The 20798-nt window shown below is 44.1% G+C and overlaps 1 protein-coding gene across 1 annotated transcript; it reads right to left on the reverse strand.

Annotated features, from left to right (window-relative positions):
* Positions 1-419: 419 nt before the first annotated feature.
* Positions 420-6017, reverse strand: LOC131479997 (tripartite motif-containing protein 64-like). The gene is made up of 6 exons (XM_058662301.1): positions 5601-6017; positions 4889-4984; positions 3724-3954; positions 2824-2846; positions 1513-1610; positions 420-910 (listed from the first exon to the last, which is right to left on the reverse strand). Exons 1-6 carry the CDS (start codon positions 6015-6017, stop codon positions 420-422), a joined length of 1356 nt encoding a protein of 451 aa, XP_058518284.1.
* Positions 6018-20798: the final 14781 nt, after the last annotated feature.

Here is a 20798-nt window from a genome sequence, read left to right on the forward strand (position 1 = left end):
ATGCACTTCTGACCAAATGCAATATGTTTTTAATATTTTCAGTTTTACTTATTTTTATTGAAAAGGTTTAGGAAAACATTGGAGAATGGCTTGATTTCTTGATAGGAGGCACCTGTATATGAGACCTTTAAGAATTGTTGGCTCATAAATGGGTGTTGGATTCCTATAGGGGATACTAAACAAGCACTAGAATCAGACAACCATTGGTTACAATATTCTTTATTAAAGTTAAATTTCATATAAAGTCTCAAACACTCAATGTGGTTCTTCAAATTAGCAACATACATGGGTGACAATTAAACTACCCTCCCTTAGGTGCAAGGCATACACAGACTGTGATGTCTCCCATGACAAAGATTTTAAGACTGTTAGATAATCCACCTAGACAGTTAACTAAAACAATTATAGAATTTGACAATTTATGGGGCACCCATGCAAAGAAAGGGCTTCAGAGGGTAGGAGAATGAGTTTGGAGGGAAACAATGTATGAGGGAACTGTTAGAAACATCATAGAAGCTCACCATTCCATATTCACAATCAAGAAACACCCCAACCAGACCCACAGGCCTCTCCACATAATGATGTAAAAATGGAGAACTGGTGGAGAGGATGTGACCATCACCACACTTTATGGAATAAAGGAAAAATGCACCCTCTGTGTTAATAATGGTATCGGGGTCATCTATGCTGGAATCACAACAGAGTCCTAGAATCCAGTTGGAGGAGTGCGATACATCCACCTCGAAGTAATGTTTGCCAGAGCGGAAGGTCGGTGCACCCCACGCAACAAAACTCTGTGCTCTCGGGCCTTGACTGGGAGCATCATGGTGTTCTCCAAATATTTGATATCTGAGATCCTCAGAAAGGCGTAGGTAGCGACTCGCCACTTTCTTTTTCAAACCATTAGCCACTGCAAAAAAGAAACAAACAGACAAAAACTAGTCAATGAATTACCATTTCCATGTTGCAAAATCAAATCTTAATTTCTATCTTTCTTTTTTCTTTCTTTCTTTCTTTCTTTCTTTCTTTCTTTCTTTCTTTCTTTCTTTCTTTCTTTCTTTCTTTCTTTCTTTGCATAGAATCACCCCAAGTGTCCTCCTAGCAATAAACAGGACAAGGACAAAAAAGAGAAGGGACATGTTCAGTTTGCTGTCATGCTACCAAGATTGTGGACTTTATTGCTTAAAAAATCATTTAAATTACAGTGAAAATGAAGATCAAAACATTGAGTCTGGGAGCCGATATCCCTCATGGGGGCCGGTTTGTTTCCAGTCACATGCACTTGCAATCCAGCTCCCTGCCACTGAGTCCGACATCTTCTGGCTGCCGGCAAGCTTCACTACAAAGCTCAGTTTGGATCACTGTAAAGTGATTCAACAGAGGGAAAAGATAACCTTTTAGTAAACCCTGTTGTGTTTCCAGGTGTGCAACAGGGACTAATCTGGGAAAGGGCTCATGTCCCACTCACTGAAGAAGGCAATGAGAGCTAGACTGATGCAGGCTGATGCTTACCTCTGAAATTATTCAGCATCTGTCGAAGTCCACTGATGCTCCAAGAAGTCAGTACAGGGTCCACTGGCTGGGGCCTGTATCTCCGGATGTGCTCTGCTCTGTGAGGAACAACACATGACACTTCAGGCAAGGGTAATCACACAGTCACCAAGACTTGTATTGTAACCCAAGCAATTTTGCTTGAAGGTTTTAATTTTGCAGGTTTTTGAAAATAAATTCCACTCACTACTCCATTGCGATAAAATAGTTCATCGTTCTGAATATCACATCACATCACATCGAATTGTCTCATCTTCAGTGGTGTTTTCTATCCCTGAAATATTGGTCACCATGCTGATTCTATCAGTATCCCCTATTTCAGGGAAAGTAGAGTTCTGCAATTTGTTTTTAAAAGATTTATTTATTTATTTTTTATTACAAAGCCGTATATACAGAGAGGAGGTGAGACAGAGAGGAAGAACTTCCTTCCAATGATTCACTACCCAGGCAGCTGCAATGGCCGGTGCTGCACCAATCCAAAGCCAGGAACCAGGAACTTCTTCCAGGTTTCCCACGCGTGATCAGGGTTCCAAGGTTTTGGGCCATCCTCGACTGCCTTCCTAGGCCACAAGCTGAAAGCTGGCTGGGAAGTGGATCTGCGGGGATTAGAACCGGCGCCCATATGGGTTCCTGGCACATTCAAGGTGAGGACATTAGCCGCTAGACCACAGTGCCAGGCCCCGAGTTCTGGCAATCTTATCGAGCCAAGATCACAGGCAATAATCTATGGGCAATCTACCAGCACTCATGCCCAACAGTACATCAGTGACACACACTCTGAGCCAGCAGGCTTGGGGCTTGTCTGCAACACAAGGAGTAGCAATTCCAGCCTGGCAGCCCTGGTCCTGGGGAAGCTGAGTCAGAGGATCCCCTGATCCTGCCTGGAAATGGGAAATTCTAGGAGAAAGCAAGGCCTGCTCACTGCTACTGCGAAGAACAAGACCTCCCTTCTCTTCCCATCCTGAGGAATCCTCCTCTTGCCTGTGCTGATATTACTTTCCCAACACTTGGTTTGATGAGATATTGCAGTAGCAGAAGGAGACGAGAGGACACACAGGGTGAAACAGACTCCAGAAAGCAGAACCATACATTCCCACATTTGAAGTCAGCCACTTCTAAACTCAAACCAAGGAGAAAAGTGCTGAGAACCCCTGCTGAACTACATGGGGACACAGACTGACACAACTGTGTTAATAGAGCAAATTGCAAACACCTGACTCATCATCAGGGACACAATTTCTCACCCATCAGACATGGTTGCTCTACACTCACCTTTCCAATTCTGTCTTCACATTCTGCAAGAAAAACAAACAAACAAAAGCAGTTAATTTTGAGAACTCTTTCCTGAATCTTTGTGGAAAACTCATCATTTTTGTGAAAATGGTTTGCTGTAGTTGCTGCAAGTCACAGAAGCTGAGCTACCTCATGAAGGAATTCCAGTGTATGCCCCAAACAGGTGGACCTCAGCATGAAGCTGTGAAGAGATGCCACAGAATGTAGGCTGAAGATCAAGTCCCAGCTATTATCCCTAGAGAGAGCTGAGCTCTTCTGACTATAGCGCTAAGCAGAGGAGAGAGCTGTCTGAAAAGCAGAGTGCATTGCAATGGGTGACTGATCCTGGCTCAAGCAAAGGGCAAAGCCTCCTTTTCTTCACCAATTGCCTTTAGATTCAAGATCAGAGTGTTCTAAGAGGCAGGCTGTGGAGATCTTTTTCTCGGTAGCCAATTACAAATTTATAGCATTGTCCAGGGTCGTGCAAATTAGTCTTTTAAATATCAGCATATTCTCAAGTCCTGGCTGCAGTTTCCTTAGAGAAAATGCATTCCTAATCCTTTCATGTTTCAATGGCTGATCCTGCTCAACACAGGAAGCATACTTATCTTCACAATGGATAAGAAACATGTTACACTGTCATGATAACGTTTATGGGTAACTTTCTGGGAGCAGCATTTTTTGATTACAAAGTAGAGAATTTTATCGGATGTATTATGACAAAGATACAGAAAAGATTTTCTGCCCATGCAGAATTAAGTGTTAGGGCAATCAAATCTTTGATCATTACACATGTGTCATGCAGCTGAGAGTAGCTATAGGTGCAGTTAACACTTTAGTGTCCTGACCACCTGCTCAGAGAAGCACACATGTCTCTGAATGTGGCCCTTCCCTGCTCACCTGCAGTAACTCCATGTCAGGCTTGTGGCACATCTCAACCAGCTCTTTGTATTTTTCTTTCACGCAATCTATGTGTTGGGTCATTTTCGATTCACTGTCCTGGAGCTGCTGCAAAAGCTCCCGTGCTTCGCTGTGCAGTCTCTGCAGGTGCAGCTCTTCTTCCTCATGAAGAAGCATATGCATCTTCTGATACTGTGCCTTGATCATCTCCTCCCTTAGGGACACATACTCCTGTAGAGAGAGATTAGCTTATGAGAATTGCGCACCTTCACACTTCACAGGAATTTGAAACATCTCATAGCATTAGCTGAGTTGCTGAGTTGACCCTGCCTTCCCTAGGAGCACCTGTTGCAGCCTCTCTGCTTCACCTCTTGCTCATTCCAATGTGCTAAGGCAGCATGAATGGCCTAAGGACTTGTGCCTTTGATGGCTCACAAGAGGGCTGCAGGTGCAGGGCCAGCCTGCTTCATTCAGCCTCACATTGCCATGGATCTTCCTGCCACTTGGGAAGTGAAACAGGACATGGAAGATATCTACTTGTGTTTCTCCCTCTCTGTCACATGTATCTTAAAATAGTGAGAAACTCTGAAGAAATACTTTACCAATTGTATGCTGAGTTAGTACACCATTTCTTCGGTGTTGTGGGGTGCTAGGAAGGCCTCTGCACACTTCTAGTCTTTTCTCTTTAAATATACTCCAGAAAGAACTCAGGGTCTCTCTCTAGATATCTGTCTCACTTTCTGTCTCTTCTCTCACTCTTCTTCATCAATGTTCTAACTGCATCACTAATTCTGTTCATTTCTATACCTTTTCCTTCCTGGCTTTTATGTCTGTTTTTTGTCTTTTCAATGCTTAAATATTACACGGTATGCAGATATTTGTGCAATTATTCCATTTTCCACATTGGTACTATTTATTTCTCTTTTGGTATTTTAGTACTGGAGTGTCTGAGAAGATTTGTGTAACACGTCTAAGTTGGACCAGGAATAGCTGGGATGATGATTTCCTGTAGTATGCTTCTCACTAGCTCGTTCAGATAGTGAGAGAGTTTTCGTTGGAACACTCTGCTATGGGTGTGAGCAAATCACTATCCCTGAAGAGGAAGTGGAAATTGCTCAAAGGTGTAAGGTGTTATGTTCATTGTATCCAATCTTTTCACTCTTACCATAAATGAATGCTTCTTCCTTATTTGCTCAGGCACATGGATTTTCATTTCCTGCATAAGTTCCCATAAAGCGTTCATTTCCTTTAGAACTGTTCCCTGTAAAATAAGTTCAGGGTTAGGAAACAATGAGGTGAGGTAGTGTCTATTCCCCTTCCCTGATGTATTGGACATGGCAGAGGCTCTGGCCTTGCCTTGCCTTGCCTTGCCTTGCCTTGCCTTGCCTTGCCTTGCCTTGCCTTGCCTTGCCTTGCCTTGCCTTTCTGGTACTTTGTTAATGATTTCATATAGAGTAAGTCTTCATATGTCACACAATGACCAATTCTGCATCTGTTATATAGGACACCGGACATGACAGAACATTACAGTGGAATGTCTGAAGAAAGCATGAAGGCAGTAAACAACATTTGCAGAGAAAACTGTATGTGTGACTTGGCCGTGAAGCACGCCCTGTTGCAGACCACTGGCTGTATCCACACTGACTGAGGGTGCATGGACACTGTTTCTAAGTTGGCTCTCCTTCAAGATACATAACCCAACTCAGAACTTGATCAACCTGGGCCACAGCATTGAAGGACATACTAGCCTCTTGGGATATAGAGTGAAAAGACCACCTCTACTGTGTCTTTCTCACCCACCCAGGAGCCTGAGTCCACATCTTTCTCACCAATTAGGGGTTTCTGAAATCCTACCTAGCTGTTTAGATATCACTCACCCTGGATTCCTCAGCAGCAAACTGCAGCTGGCTGTGGCTGTGGCCATGTCCGTTGGCTTTTGAAGATTCAGAGACAGACTCACAACACAGGTTCTTGTCCAAGTCACCCAGTACTCCTGTGGCGTCGCTGTGTGCACCACAGACCTGCCCCTGTGAGCTGGGGACCTGACTCATTCTGCCCATCCTGACAGCAGTGGCCAGTTTCTGAAGCCTTATGTTGGTTTTAAAGTTTGTCTTCTCTGACTTCTGTCTGCACTCTGGGCAGCAGTGTGGCGATGAGCCTTCTTCCCAGCTCAGGTAGATGCAGGGTCGGCAAAAGCTGTGGCCACACTCCATTGTGACAGGATCCAGGAAATACTGGCAGCAAATGCTGCATGTGACATTGCTCTGGAACTCTTGCACCGTGAATGGATCCATGCTTCTCTGCAGACACTGTAAAATTAGAGAGAATGGTGGTAATTCTTTTCTGAGGCAAAAGGCAAAGATGAATGTGCAGCTCTGTCCTGCTTAGGCTCTGGCTATTCTCATCATCAAGTCAGCCCCACACAAAGCTCAATTTCAGAAGTGCAGACAAGCTGGTTCTATAATACAGGAGATCACAAATTAAGGCAAATATCAGCTTTGTTTCAAATATGTTACAAACTTCCTTAGGAGGGCCCAGCAAGAAAGCCTATTGCTTGAAGTCCTCTCCTTGAACCACCGGATGCCATATTGGCACCTGCTCTAATCCAGGAGACCCTGCTTCCCAACCTGTTCTCTACCTGAGGCCTGGGAAAGCATTTGAGGACAACCCAAGTCTTGATCCCTGCACCCATGTGGCAAACTCAGAGGAGGCACAGAGGCCTTGGCTTATGATTGGGTCAGCTCTAGCAGGTGCATTTGCTTAGCGAGTGACTCACCAGATGGAAGATCTCTCTGCCTCTATCTGTCTCTGTCTCCATCTCTCACTCTCTCTTCATATATATATATATATATATATATATATATATATATATAAACATATGTATCTGACTTTGCAATAAAAATCAATATATCTTAAAAAAATAAAAGCAAGAAAAAATTTCCGTTAGCAACAAGGTTGAAGCAAAGAGAGCCTGCAGCCAGGAGCAGGTGTCTTCTTCAATCTCCCCTGTGTCTGTTATCAGTGGTTTCATCTCTGGGAGGTCCAGATATGTCCAGGAAGCTCAGTGGTCAGTCTCCTTCAGGTCTCTATGAGTGGCTGCTGTATTTTTAAAGATGTACTGAGTTTCATTGGAATGTCAGATTTACAGAGAAAAGGAGAGACAGAAGGAAAGATCTTCCTTCTGCTGGTTACCTCCCCCAGGAACCACAGGGGCTAGAGCTAAGTTGATTTGAAGCCAGGAGCCAGTAGCCTCTTCTGGTTCTGCCACGCAGATGCAGGGTCCCAAGCTTTGGACAGCCCTTAGTGACTTTTCCCAACCACAGGAACGGTGATGGAAGTGGAGTGCCAAAGCCAGGATACAAACTGGTGTCCACATGGAATCTCGGCACATGCAAAGCAAGGACTTTAACCACTAGGCTATCACATTGAGCCCATAATTCATTTATTTTAAAGATTCTTTTCTTTCTTTATAGTTGTTGCAAACTTAGCTATACAGAGAGGAGGAGAGACAGAAGAAGAACTTTTGTCCTATGACTTACTCACTAAGTAACCGAACAGCTGCATCTGGGCCGATCCAAAGCCAGAAGCAAGGAGATTCTTCGGCGTCTCCCTCACGGGTGCAGAGTCCCAAGTATTGGGCTGTCCTCAGCTGCTTTCCCAGGCCACAAGCAGGGAGCTGGATGGGAAGCTGAGCAGCCAGAATTAGAACTGACACCCATATGGGATCCTGGCACATTCCAGGCAAGGACATTAGCCTCTAGGCCACCATGCGGAAAACAGCATTTGTTTACATTTATTGGAAAGCCTAGCCGGAGAGTGAGGCAGAGACAGACGAAAAGCTCCTCCATTAGCTTGACCACACACAGAAAGGCAACAAGGTTGAGGCCAAGTCAACCTGACGCCCGCTGCAGGCATCTTCTGGATACCACAAGGATGCTGTGGATCACGTAGGCACCAGGCCGTCCTCCACCTCTTTCCTGGGCATAAGCAGGGAGCAGCCCATAGCTAGATGCTATGCAACACAAAATCTGCACCACATGGGACCATGGCACCTGCAGGCAGAGGTTCAGCCGGCTGAGCCAATACATAAGCCTGCCTATGACTTTAAGCAAGTGGGAATGCCACTTGTTTGCTGAAATGATACCAGTATGAACTGACCGCTAAGTTTAAAATAGGCTTGTAAAGCCCAGCGGCACTGTGGTCTAGCGGCTAAAGTACTAGCCTTGAATGCAGCGGGATCCCATGTGGGCGCCGGTTCTAATCCCGGCAGCTCCACTTCCCATCCAGCTCCCTGCTTGTGGCCTGGGAAAGCAGTCGAGGACGGCCCAATTCATTGGGACCCTGCACCCACGTGGGAGACCTGGAGGAGGTTCCAGGTTCCTGGCTCCGGATCGGCGCGCACCGGCCCGTTGCGGCTCACTTGTGGAGTGAAAATCGGACAGAAGATCTTCCTCTCTGTCTCTCGTCCTCTCTGTATATCTAACTGTCTGGTAAAATAAATAAATCTTTTAAAAAAAAATAGACTTATGGGCCCGGCGGTATGGCCTAGCGGCTAAAGTCCTCGCCTTGAATGCCCCGGGATCCCATATACGCACTGGTTCTAATCCCTGAAACTCCACCTCCCATCCAGCTCCCTGCTTGTGGCCTGGGAAAGCAGGAGAGGACAGCCCAAACCTTTGGGACCCTGCACCCGTGTGGGAGACCTGGAAGAGGTTCCAGGTTCCCGGGTTCGGATCGGCGCGCACCGGCCCGTTGCGGCTCACTTGGGGAGTGTATCATCGGATGGAATATCTTCCTCTCTGTCTCTCCTCCTCTCTGTATATCTGACTTTATAATAAATAAATAAATCTTTAAAAAAAAAAAAAGAAAAAAATAGGCTTATAAGACAAAAATGCAGGAGGGACTTCCTCTAAATTCCATACTCACCTGTGTCTGCTATCACTGGTATTACCACTGGGAACTCCAGATGTGTCCAGGAAGGTCAGTGGTCGCAGGCTCCTTCAGGTCTGTGACACGGGGCTGCTGCCTGAAGAGACAGTGGCTGTTCACTGAGAAGGCTCTGGGAAAGTCTGCTTTTATAGGGTTCACCTCCCCTTAAGCCACACCCACCCAATCATGGGGACCTTTGATGTCAGCAGAAATCCGAAGTGCATGATGAGGTTACAGAAATATGTTTGAACAGGTGATTGGAATTACAAGGTACAGTCAACAAGAGTTGCGCCCACTGATGGACATATGTAGATTAGGTTTGTTGGGAAATATGGGGTTGTAGAAATCCTGTAGATGTTTCCAGAAGAAGTTTTCACTGAGATCTGAAAAGTGGACATCCGGAAAAGCAGCAGACAAGGATCCAACCAGTGCAGCCTTTGGCACCCATGTTGGAAATCTGAGTGGATTGCCAGAATCCTGGTTTCAGCGTGACCTAGGCCCTAACTCCTCAGGTCATTTGAGAAGTGACCCCACATGGAAGATCTCTCTGTCTGTCTGTCTCTCTGTCTGTCAATTCCTTTCTGTGTGCCACTCGGCCTTGCAAATTAATGAAATTATTCTTTCCTAATAAAGAAATGATAAGGATTGACACTGTCCTTGCCATATTGCTAAGAGCTTCCTAGGTCATCTCATTCCACACTGCATCCAGTTCTCAACCGGATTGCCCGGGTTGATGTGGTTACCATTAATTGTGTTTTTAGTTCATAACATTGGTTGAGGATTCAGTGATCCCTTTTTATCTAACCTGTGCTTTTCTACTTTTTGCTGATTTTCCAGACACCAGTTTTGCTGTCTTTCACTCACCAACTTCAAGCCTCTCCTGTTTTCCCAGGCTGTATATTACATTGAGAGATCAATTGGAGTGATTGCTTTAACATCCAGGGACATGGGATTCATCCAGGTTATATTCCCACTGACAAAAGTGCTGACCAGACAATTTCAAATCTCTATCCTTTCTTGTCTCTTCTCTCTGCATGACTCTGCCACTGAAATACATTGATAAAGCTTGAACGTACTTTGATTTGATGTTTTTGTGCAATTTATTTTCAATGAGAATTGCATTTATAAAACCACGATAGACAGGGTGAGAAGAGAACTGGCTTAAGGGAGGAGCCGTTAACACCCTTCCAGAAGATGTCATTGAAAGCCATTGGATTAAACAAAATTTCTTATTCTGAGCTTCATAAAAAATGTCTTTCAGAAGACATATCTCTCATAGAGATGACAAACACCGTAGACTATGTACTTCAGTTTAAAGGAAAATTCTGTAAATTCCTTTCTTTCAACCACAAACTTGTGTATGTCCATGACTGTAATAATCCTAACCTAGCTGATACTAATGATGCATCTGGGGATACTTGCTGTGACAGAGACTCAACAGCATATTTCTGTGTTTTAGTTCCATGAATCTGTAGCTCAAGGATTTCATGAGTTGGGTAGACCCGACTTTCTATGTCTGATGAGTGATGATTGGGGGTCAGATGCAGGTGAGGAATCCTATTGCCAGAGTAGCAGGGCAAGGACAACCGCTGCACGAAGCCAGCATGAATCAATCCCAGATGTCTCACCATCACAGCTTAATCTTGTCTCGTATGTTTCTCCTCATGCAAAGAAGAGAGACTGTGGGGATAAAACCATTCTCCCATGGGGCGTTCGATGGTCACCCACACTCTTGCCCAAGCCATATCAGTAACATACTAGGAAAGTAAAGGAAAATGGTTCAATGATCAAATAAATGCAATCGATTGGTTCCCAGATTCACGGCCTATGAAAGCTCCATTAATTGAGGGGTCTGTAGTGTTGCAGTAATCCCTCATTCTATGGCATTAGTTCAGTTGTTCTGAGTGCTTGATATGAAAAAAGAGGAGATAATAGTCTTACCTCAAGAGATATGGGAACACAAATGGGACTTGGAGTGACAGGGATGCAATATATAAATGAAACATAGCTTCTACTTTTTTCAAAGTTTCTAATTTCTTATTTAAAAGAGTGAGAGAGGTACACAAACACAGAAAACACACACACTCACACACACTCACTCATACACATACAGATTTTGGAGGCGAAGTAAGTGAGATCTGCTTGATATTACTGAGTACACTCCTAGGGAGCACTCTGGGTTCTGTCAGTCTAGGGTTCGCTTTCCTGTGTTGGAAGTCTCTTAATCCCTATGGCTGCCCTCTCTTTTCTGAGCCCACTTCTTCACCTGTGAGAGACACCAGGTAGACACCTTACCGAGCAGGTTCTGTCTGAGCGGTGCTCAGTGGGATTAGGTGGCTCATGGACTGCAGTGGTGCAAAGAAAGGAGGGCCAGGGCAGCGTGTTCCAGGTCCTCTAAGCTGAACCCACTCAGAGTAATGAGAAGACAGGTGGCTGAGATTCACATGCTCTACTGGACTGACCTCTTCAGTGGAGCAGGCCAGGATAACGGAGAGGGAAGTGGAGAGTGGAATCAGAGACAGGAGCCAGAGCCACAGGAGCTGGCATGGTGCCTCAGCTGACCAGTCCTCTGCCTTCTGATTCATGGACAATCCTCTCCACTTCCAATCCTGTGTTCTGCTTATGGCCTGGGAAAGAAGTGGACAATGATCAAAAGTTTGGGGCACTGGTACACATGTGGAACACTCAGTATTGGAACCATTTGTGGAGTGAGCATGTGTATGCAAGATCACACTCTCTCTGTGCTCAATTTTGTCAATCAGACATTTTATTAACAAGAAGTAAATTAAATCAATGATTAAAATATAAATAGAACTATGGAGGTCAGCACAAGAACTGTGGTTGTTTGATATAGAGAATCAATGACAAACCCCTAACACTACCGGTTGAAGGATTTGTGAGGCCTTGCCTTCAGTATGTCAATGTGTCTCCTCCTCATGTATCAGCCCTTAGATAGGACTTGAGATAGGTGAGTACTGACTGAAAGCTAGCATCTTTTCTTTCTTCACTCAGGGCATGCCCATCATACATTCTGTATCTGGGCTCGGTGCTATGGCTCAGTGTCTAAATCTTTGCTTTGAACACCAGGATCCCTTATGGGTATCTGTTTGGGGCCATGAAGCAGCCAATGGAAGATCTTTTCTCTTTGTCTCTCCTTTTCTCTAGAAATCTGCCTTTCTGAGGATAGGTTTTAAAATAATTAAACTTTAAAATAATAAACTCTTGCACCGTGAATGGAATCATGCTTCTCTGCAGATACTGTAAAATTAGAGAGAATGGTGGTAATTCTTTCCTGAGGCAACAAAGCAAAGATGTGTGTGCAGCTCTATCCTGCTTAGGCTCTGGGTATCCCCATCATCAAATCAGCCCCATACAAAGCTCGATTTAAGAAGTACAGACAAGCTAGGTCTATAAGCCAATAGATAAGCAATTAAGGCAAATATCAGCTTTGTTTCAAGTATGTTGCAGGACCTGCTCCTTTTTGTATTGACTATATTCCTCTCCTTGAACCAGTTAGGATCCCATATAGCATCCAGCTCTAATCCTGGAGGCCTTGATTCCCAACCTGTTCTCTGCCAGTGGCCTGAGTAAGGATTCGGGCATGACCCCAAGCCTGCATCCCTGCAACTGTGTGGCACACTCACAAGAGCCTCAGGGGCCTTGACTTCTGATTGCCTCAGCTATCACAGTAGCAGCTGCTAGGTAAGTGAATCAACAGATAGTCTCTTACCTATATAAGGTTTTGTTGTTGTAAAAGCAGATTATACAGAATAGAGGCAGAGAGAATAATCTTCCACCTGCTGGTCTCCCCATAAATGGTTACTACCATAACAGGTGATATGATCCAAAGGCAGGATCCAGGACACTTTTCCAGGTTTCTTACGTCGTTATAGGAACCCAGGTTTTTCTGCTGTGCTCCACTGCTTCCCCATGCCACAAGCAGGGAGAAATAAGGGAAGTAGAACAGCCACAGCAAATCTGTTGCCTAAATGAGATACCAGCACTTGAAGGAGGATTAGCTAGTTGAGCCACAGTGCCACCCATGATACAAATATGTATATTTATACAATTATAGAGAGTGGGATAGGCATAGAAATCTTCTGTCTGTTGATTCACTTTGTATTTGGGTCAGTCAACTAAGACTGAGCCATATGAAAGCCAGAAGTCAGGAACTTCCTCTGGGTCTCCCATGTGGATCCTGGAGCTCAGCATTGGACCATCATCCTCTGTTTTCTCAGACACATTGCATGGAGCTACATCAGAAGTGGCATCACAGATACACAAATATAGGATGCTGCTGTCATAGGCAGCAGCTTTACCTGCTGTTTCACAAGGCTGGCCCCCACATTTCTAAAACTATAATTATCATGTAGTGATCACAAAAAAGATGCATTTGCCTAGGGCCCAGTGAGATAGCCTGGTGGCTATATCCTAGCCTTGCATTCACCGGGAATACCACAGTGTTGCCAGTTCATATGTAGCTTCTCAACTTTCTTTTCACCTCCCTGCTTCTGACCTGAGAAAGCAGTCAAGGACAGCCCAAATCCTTGGGCCACTGGACCCTGTACCCACCTTGAGGACTCATAAGAAGCTCCTGGCTCGTGATTTCAGATTGACACAGCTCCGACAATTGCGCTCACTTGGGGAGTGAAACAGTGGACAAATGATCTTCCTCTCTATCTTTCCTCCTCTCTCTACACATCGTAGTTTAAAATATAAATACAGAAATCTTTAAAAAAGGAATCTTTACATTCTGATCGACTCAATTCGGGGTGTTAAGGTCATTTGGGAACATAAAGCAGAAGGTAGAATGTCTTTTCTCTCTGCCTCTCCTTCGCTATAAAATTCCATTCTAATAATATTTCTTACAAATGTGATATTTAAAAAGATGCAATTGCACAGAGGTTTTTCTCTGTTTATGGAGTACCTGATCTTTGCCACTTAATTTCATACAGCTCTCAGGCTTTGACTTCAAATTGATTTTTTTCCAAAAGCCCTGCTGAGATTACAAGGGGTGGGAGGAAGTAAATTCCAGCTTTCTTACATCCTAAGCAGTGAATGCACACTAAGAAATAACACCCCCCCACACACACACACTACATTGAGACTTCTTGTAGTTTTCCTAGGATATCTCTTCCTCTTTGCAATGATTCTCTCACCTGATTTTACAAGTTTAGAATTCTGGAATGTATGTGTTCTGATAGACTGGTCCCCACAACCTGTCCATACTGCCCAGGAATACAAGCCTCTGGTCAGCCGAGTCCTGTTCTCCTAGAGTGAAATGTTCGTATTCTAATGCTGGAAGGTTGGATCCAGGACAATTCAAGACCACAGAGATTCCCAGATAACAGACAGATGTCTCATCTGGAAGCATCCTGCTCCGCACAAATTGAGGGATCTTAGGACTGGGACTCTTTCTCTTATGGTTCTCCTAGAGATAGATTTCCCCAGTATCTCAGAGACTGACGCTCTCCTCTCTCTGTCCCAGTGTTCACTGTACAACTAAGGAGGCTGTGGCGTAGTGGAGACTACCAACACAGGAAAGCGAACCCTGGAATGACAGAACCCACATTGCTCCCTAGGAGTGTACTCAGTAATATCAAGCAGATCTCACTCAATTTGCCTCCAAAATCCATGTATGTGTGTGTGTGTTTCTGTGTTTGTGTAACTCTAACTCTTTTAAATAAGAAATTATAAACTTTGAAAAAAGTCAAAGCTATGTTTTGTTTATATTTTTGCCATCTCTGTCACTCCAAGTCTCATTTCTGTTCCTCTATCACTTGAGGTAAGGCCATCATCTTGTCCCTCTTGATATCAAACATTCAGCACAGAACAAGTGCACCAGAATGAGAGATCAGTGTTACATTACAAACCCCCTGATGTAAGGAGCTTTCATAGGCTTAGAATCTGGGAACTAATCAATTATACTTATTTTTTCATCGAACCATTATCCTTTTATTTCCTAGTGAGATACTGATATGGCTTGAGAAAGGGTGTGGATGATCTTCAAAGGTCTGTGGGAGAATGATTTTATCTCCATAGTCTCAAATCTTTGCATGAAAATGATGAGATCCTGGTAGGTGGAGGGGAAAAAGAACAGACAGGATTAAGCTGTCAGGGTGAGACATCAGGGATTGATTTATGCTGGCTTCGTGCAGCAGCTGTCCTTGAAGCTGCTTATCAGGGAATTCTGTCTGGTGACTGGTCTCTTCACCTGCACCTGACCCACCAATCACTACTCATCAGACAAAGAAAATCGGGCCTATCCATCTCCTGAAATCTTTGAATTACAGATTTATGGAACTAAAACACACACCAAAAATATGCGATTTTGTCTCTGTCACATCATGTGTCTCCTCAGGCATCATTAGGATCACCTTGATAGGGAGAATATAGTCAATGGTTTTCACAACTTTGTGGTTGACAAAATAAAATTCACAGAATTTTCCTTTCAGTTAAATACATAGACAACTGTGTTAATTCCATGAGAGAACTCTTCTACTTTTTAAAAGATTTATTTATTTTCATTACCAAATCTGATATACAGAGAGGAGGAGAGACAGAGAGCAAGATCTTCTATCTGCTGATTCATCCCCATGTGGCCGCAACAGGCCAGAACTGGGCCAATCCGAAGTCAGCAACCAGGAGCTTCTTCCCAATCTCCCACATGCATACTGTGTCCCATGGCTTTGGGCAGTCATCTAATGCTTTCCCAGGCCACCAGCAGGGAGCTGAATGAGAAGGAAAAACAATGGAGAGAACCAGTGTCCATACAGGATCCCGGCGCATTCCAGACAAGGATTTAGCCACTAGGCTATAGCACTGAGTTAAAATGGTATGTGTTTTAAAGCCATGTTTTATGAAGTTCAAATTCAGAGATTCAGTTCGATGGGATTGTGCTCAATGAAATCTTACTCAAGGGTGTTCACGGCCCCTCCTTTAAAAACCAATCCTCTGCTCAATCCATTGTGACCACTTGGGAACTCAGATAGTATAAACAAGGTGTTTGCCTGGATCTCTTTCTCTCTTTAAATCAAGCTTTCCAAAAATAACTAAATTTTTAAAACATAAAAACCTGATTTTAAATCAGCTCGGCATCCAGCTGAGCTTCCTGTTGAGCCAGCATGCAGGGATCTTGAACATAATAGCTTGGGTTCCACTCCGCCTTTTCGGAAACCAGATTAGTTACTGCTCTCCAAACTTTAGCCTGGGCCTACCCTGGCTGAGAAAGCCATTTATGGAATGAAATGTCCCTATATCTATTTATCTTACTTTTACGCAGGCATTATTAGCACTATTCAATGCAATGGACTTTGAAATCAAATTGCAGAGAAACACTAAAGGAAAAGTGCTCTAAAGATTTATTAATTGATCTCAATGGCAGAGCAACACAGAGGGAAGAGAAAAATGAGAGAGATCAGAAATTGGCTGATTAGACTCCAATTCAGTCAGGAATTTTGTCAGTGGGAGTACCACATACATAATCCATACATACATGTATCTGGATGTTAAAGCAATCACTCCAATTGATCTCAGTGTAATGAACAGCCTGGGAAAATGGGAGCAGCATGAACTGGTAGAGGGAAAGACAGCAGTACTGGTTTCCAGAAAATAAGCAAGAGGTAGAAAAGCACAGGTTAGATAAAAAGGGATCACTGAGTCCTCTACTGATGCTGCTAATTAATAAACACACTTAGTGTTTCGTAACCACATCATCCTGGGCAATCTGGTTGAAACTTTGGATAGAGAGTCGAACGAGATGACCTGGGAAGCCCGTAGGAGTATGGCAGAAACAGCATCAATTCTTACAATCTATTCATTAGGAAAGAAATATTTCATTATTTTGCAAGGTCAAGTGGCACACAGAAAGAAATAGGCAGAGAGAGATTTCCCATCTAGAGTCACTTCTCAAATGACCTGCAGAGTTAGGGCCTAGGTCATACTGAAACCAGGATTGTGGCAATCCACTCAGATTTCCAACATGGGTACCAAAGGCTGCACTGGTTGGATCCTTGTCTGCTGCTTTTCCGGATGTCCACTTTTCAGATCTCAGTGAAAACTTCTTCTGGAAACATCTACAGGATCTCTACAACCCTATATTTCCCAACAAACCTAATCTACATGTGTCCATCAGTGGGCCCAACTCGTGTTGACTGTACCTTGTAATTCCAATCATCTGTTCAAACATTTTTCTTTAACCTCATCATGCACTTCTGATTTCTGCTGACATCAAAGGTCCCCATGATTGGGAGGGCATGGCTTAAGGGGAGGTGAACCCTATAAAAGCAGACTTTCCCAGAGCCTTCCCAGTGAACAGCCACTGTCTCTTCAGGCAGCAGCCCCGTGTCACAGACCTGAAGGAGCCTGCGACCACTGACCTTCGTGGGCAAAGCTGAAGCTCCCAGAGTTGCGACTACTGATAGCAGACACAGGTGAGTATGGAATTTAGAGGAAGTCCCTCCTGCACTTTTTGTCTTATAAGCCTATTTCAATTGGTCAGTCAGATCATACTGGTCTCATTTGAGCAAACAAGTGGCATTCCCACTAATCTAATGATATCCATCTGTGTGTTAGGCCAACTTGCTGAACCTCTGCTTGCAGGCGCCATGATCCCATGTGGGTGTGAATTTTGTGTTGCTTGTGACCTGGTTTTGTGTGCCTCTCACTTATGCCTGGGAGAGGTGAAGAGGACATCTAAGTGCCTATGTGATTCACAGCATCCTTGTGGTATCCAGAAAAATATGCCTGCTCCTGGCTTCAAATTGGCGTGGCCTCCACCTCATTGCCTTTATGTGTGTGAAACAGCAAATGGAGGAGCTTTTCCTATGTCTCCCCTTCACTCTCTGGCTAGGTATTCCCCTAAAAGTAAATAAATCTTTAAGATAAGTAGATTCTGGGCTCAGCGTGGTAGGCTAGCGGCTAAAGTCCTTGCCTTACAAGTGCCGGGATCCCATACGGACACTGGATTTTATCCCGGCTGTGCCACACCCCTCCATCATGCTTGTGGTCTGGAAAAGTCAATGAGCACTGCCCCTCCAGAAAAAGCCTTGGGACCCTGCACCTCCGTGGGAGACCCTGAAGAAACCCCTGGCCTCTGGCTGCAAATCAGCTCTGTTCCAGCCCTTGTAGTCACATGTGGAGGGAACCAACAGATGAAGATCTTTCTTTCTGTCCCTCCGTTTCTCTGTAAATATGACTTTTATGAAATGAAATGCATCTTTAAAAATAAATAAATAGGGCCCGGCGGCGTGGCCTAGCGGCTAAAGTCCTCGCCTTGAAAGCCCCGGGATCCCATATGGGCGCTGGTTCTAATCCCGGCAGCTCCACTTCCCATCCAGCTCCCTGCTTGTGGCCTGGGAAAGCAGTTGAGGACGGCCCAATGCATTGGGACCCTGGACCACCGTGGGAGACCCAGAAGAGGTTCCAGGTTCCCAGCTTCGGATCGGCGCGCATCGGCCCGTTGCGGCTCACTTGGGGAGTGAATCATCGGACGGAAGCTCTTCCTCTCTGTCTCTCCTCCTCTGTGTATATCTGGCTGTAATAAAATGAATAAATCTTTAAAAATCAATCAATCAATCAATCAATCAATCAATAAATAAATAAATAAATTCTTTAGAAATTAAAAGGATGGCATAGCATCCGCGGCTAGAACATTAGAATACCTTGGTTTGTGTGATATAGTGCAAAAACCCTATTCATTCCAATTATGTTCATATGTATAGATGCTAATATTGTGGCATCAGGTCCTACTTTTTTGCAACATACAAGACGCCAAACGCCTTCCTGTGCATACCTGAAGCTTCATCAGAAACAGTGATTCTAGTAAACGTAGGTAGAGCCACTCAGAAAAACATTTCACCTGTTTCGAATATGTAAACTTTAGTTTGTCTCTGCGCCCTAAACATAGCACCGAAGCAAACATCAGCACTAATTTGTTTTTTCTTGTGCTCAGATGCATCACTAGCATCACCGAGGTTAGGGGTATTATAGTCATTGAGTTTCACCAATTTGTGGTTGATGCAACAACATTCACAGAAGTTTCCTTTAATACTAAACTAGATAGCCAGCTGTGTTTGTCTATTCTATGAGATACATCTCTCCTTAAAGCTGCTTTTCATGAAGACCAGCTTCAGAAATTCAGTTTGATAAGATTGCTTTCGATGAACTCTTCTGGAAGGGCGTTAAGGGCTCCCCCTGTAATCCCTCTGCACTGCTCCAACCCCATCAGGAACATTAGCGCTATCCAATATAAAGGCTTTCACCCAAATAGGTCCGTTCAGTTAAGAGGCATGAAGCTGACTCAACTCACAGGGCCCAGAGAACTCTGAAGCACTTAGCAGACTGCACAGCACGTCCTGTGAGTGGCAGAGACCAAAAACAGCCAGCGTCCGCAGGGGAGTGCAAAGGCCCCAAAATGAATGAAAATTTCTGTACTTTAAGACTTGAAAATAGAAGAATTAGTATTTTATGCTTTAAGCACCAATATCATCACTTCATTCCTAGCCCTGGGAAGGTGCTCAGAAAAAATGCACACAAACTTTGTCAGTCTTACCATGTTGCATCTTATAAATGCACTTTTCTGTGGTTTTATAATATTCTAGGCCAGAACATATTTATATTCTGGAGCTCAAGCTTTGGGATGCCTGGTTGTGTCATGTGAGAAGCCATTTATCTTCAGTTTCATCTAGGTGGATATATGCTTGAATATATTTGGGGAGACATTTCAAAAGCTTTTTAGAGAATGAATTCTTGGAATAATTTCCCCTTCTCTGTGTTAGTTGGATACCAGTACGTCATAAACATTCACAACTTTTTGGCTGATTCTCTCTCTCTTTTGTTTAAACATTTATTTATTTTTATCGGAAAGTCAGATATACAGAAGGGAGGAGAGACCCAGAGGAAAATCTTCAATCCGATGATTTAATCCCTAAGTGACAGCAACGGCCGGTACTGCGCCCATCCGAAGCCAAGAGCCAGGAACTTCTTCCAGGTCACCCACACGGGTGCAGGGTCCCAAGGATTTGGGCAGTCCTCCACTGCTTTCCCTAGGCCATGAGCAGGAAACTGGAAGGGAAGTGCAGCTGCCAGGATTAGAACTGGCTCCCATATGGGTTCCTGGCACGTTCAAGGCGAGGACTTTAGCTGCTAGGCCACCCTGCTGGGTCCGGCTGATTCTCTTTTTATGAAAATCTTGTGCACTTTAGTATCTGTGGGGAGTTTGGTTCTATACTTGTCCTGGATGGCAAAATGTGAGGATGCTCAAAGTCTCTTAGAGAAAAGTTTATTATAAAATACACATCTTCCAATCTTATTAACATTTTATAAATTGAATATTTGCTTGATAAAGAGGAAGAGATAGAGTGGGAGAGAAAAAGAGAGAAAGAGATATACAGAGACAGAGATATTGTTCACACACTGGTTGTGCACGCAAATAGCCATAAAAGCCACATCTGGGAAAGACTCAAATGACGTGCTTAGAATCCAATCCTGGATTCCCCTGTGGTGGGCAAGTCCCTGAGTGAGAGGCCATTTGCGGGCCCAGGTGATAGCCTAGCAGCTAATGACTTTGCACTCCCCAGAATCCCATATGGGTGCCAGTTCTAATGCTGGCAGCCCTGCTTCCCCTCCAGCACACTGCTTGTGGCCTGGAAAAGCAGTGGAGAATGGTCCAAATCCTTGGGATCCTGCACCTGCGTGGGAGCCCTGATGAAACACTCTGCACCTGGTTTTGAAGTGGCACAGCTCTGGCAGTTGCGGCCACTTTGGGAGCCAATCAGTGGACAGAAGATCTTCCTCTCTGTCTCTCCTATCTGTATCTCTTTCTTTCCAATAAAAATAAATAAGTCTTAAAAAAAATAAATGGAAACAAAGCTTCTATCTTTTGGAGTTAGGAGAGTACAAAATGCTATGATCATATAGGGTCATTTAGGTGAATACAGAGTTCAAATTGTACCAGACAGAAGTGAATGTCATCTTCTTAGAGTTCAAATATGCCACAGGTTATAGCATTCCATCCATTCTCGTGTATCTGAATAGTTTGCATATATCTGATTTTGATATTGTTTGTTGACAGGTGGACTCCAATGGCTCTCCCCAGCTTCACCTCTGATACAGGCTTTCAGAGAAGTTTTCTTGCCATGGGACCC

The sequence above is a fragment of the Ochotona princeps genome, chromosome 4 (assembly GCF_030435755.1).
Source record: "Ochotona princeps isolate mOchPri1 chromosome 4, mOchPri1.hap1, whole genome shotgun sequence".
NCBI classification, from domain to species: domain Eukaryota; kingdom Metazoa; phylum Chordata; class Mammalia; order Lagomorpha; family Ochotonidae; genus Ochotona; species Ochotona princeps.

What these genes read in the sequence shown, in the direction of transcription:
- LOC131479997 (XM_058662301.1), bottom strand. Translation starts at nt 6,017, where the DNA reads ATGGATCCATTCACGGTGCAAGAGTTCCAGAGCAATGTCACATGCAGC. An exon ending in CTGACATGGAGTTACTGCAG is followed by an intron (nt 2,847 to 3,723) that starts GTGAGCAGGGAA and finishes TTTTTCTTGCAG; the next exon opens with AATGTGAAGACAGAATTGGA. An exon ending in GTGAAGACAGAATTGGAAAG is followed by an intron (nt 1,611 to 2,823) that starts GTGAGTGTAGAG and finishes TGTTCCTCACAG; the next exon opens with AGCAGAGCACATCCGGAGAT.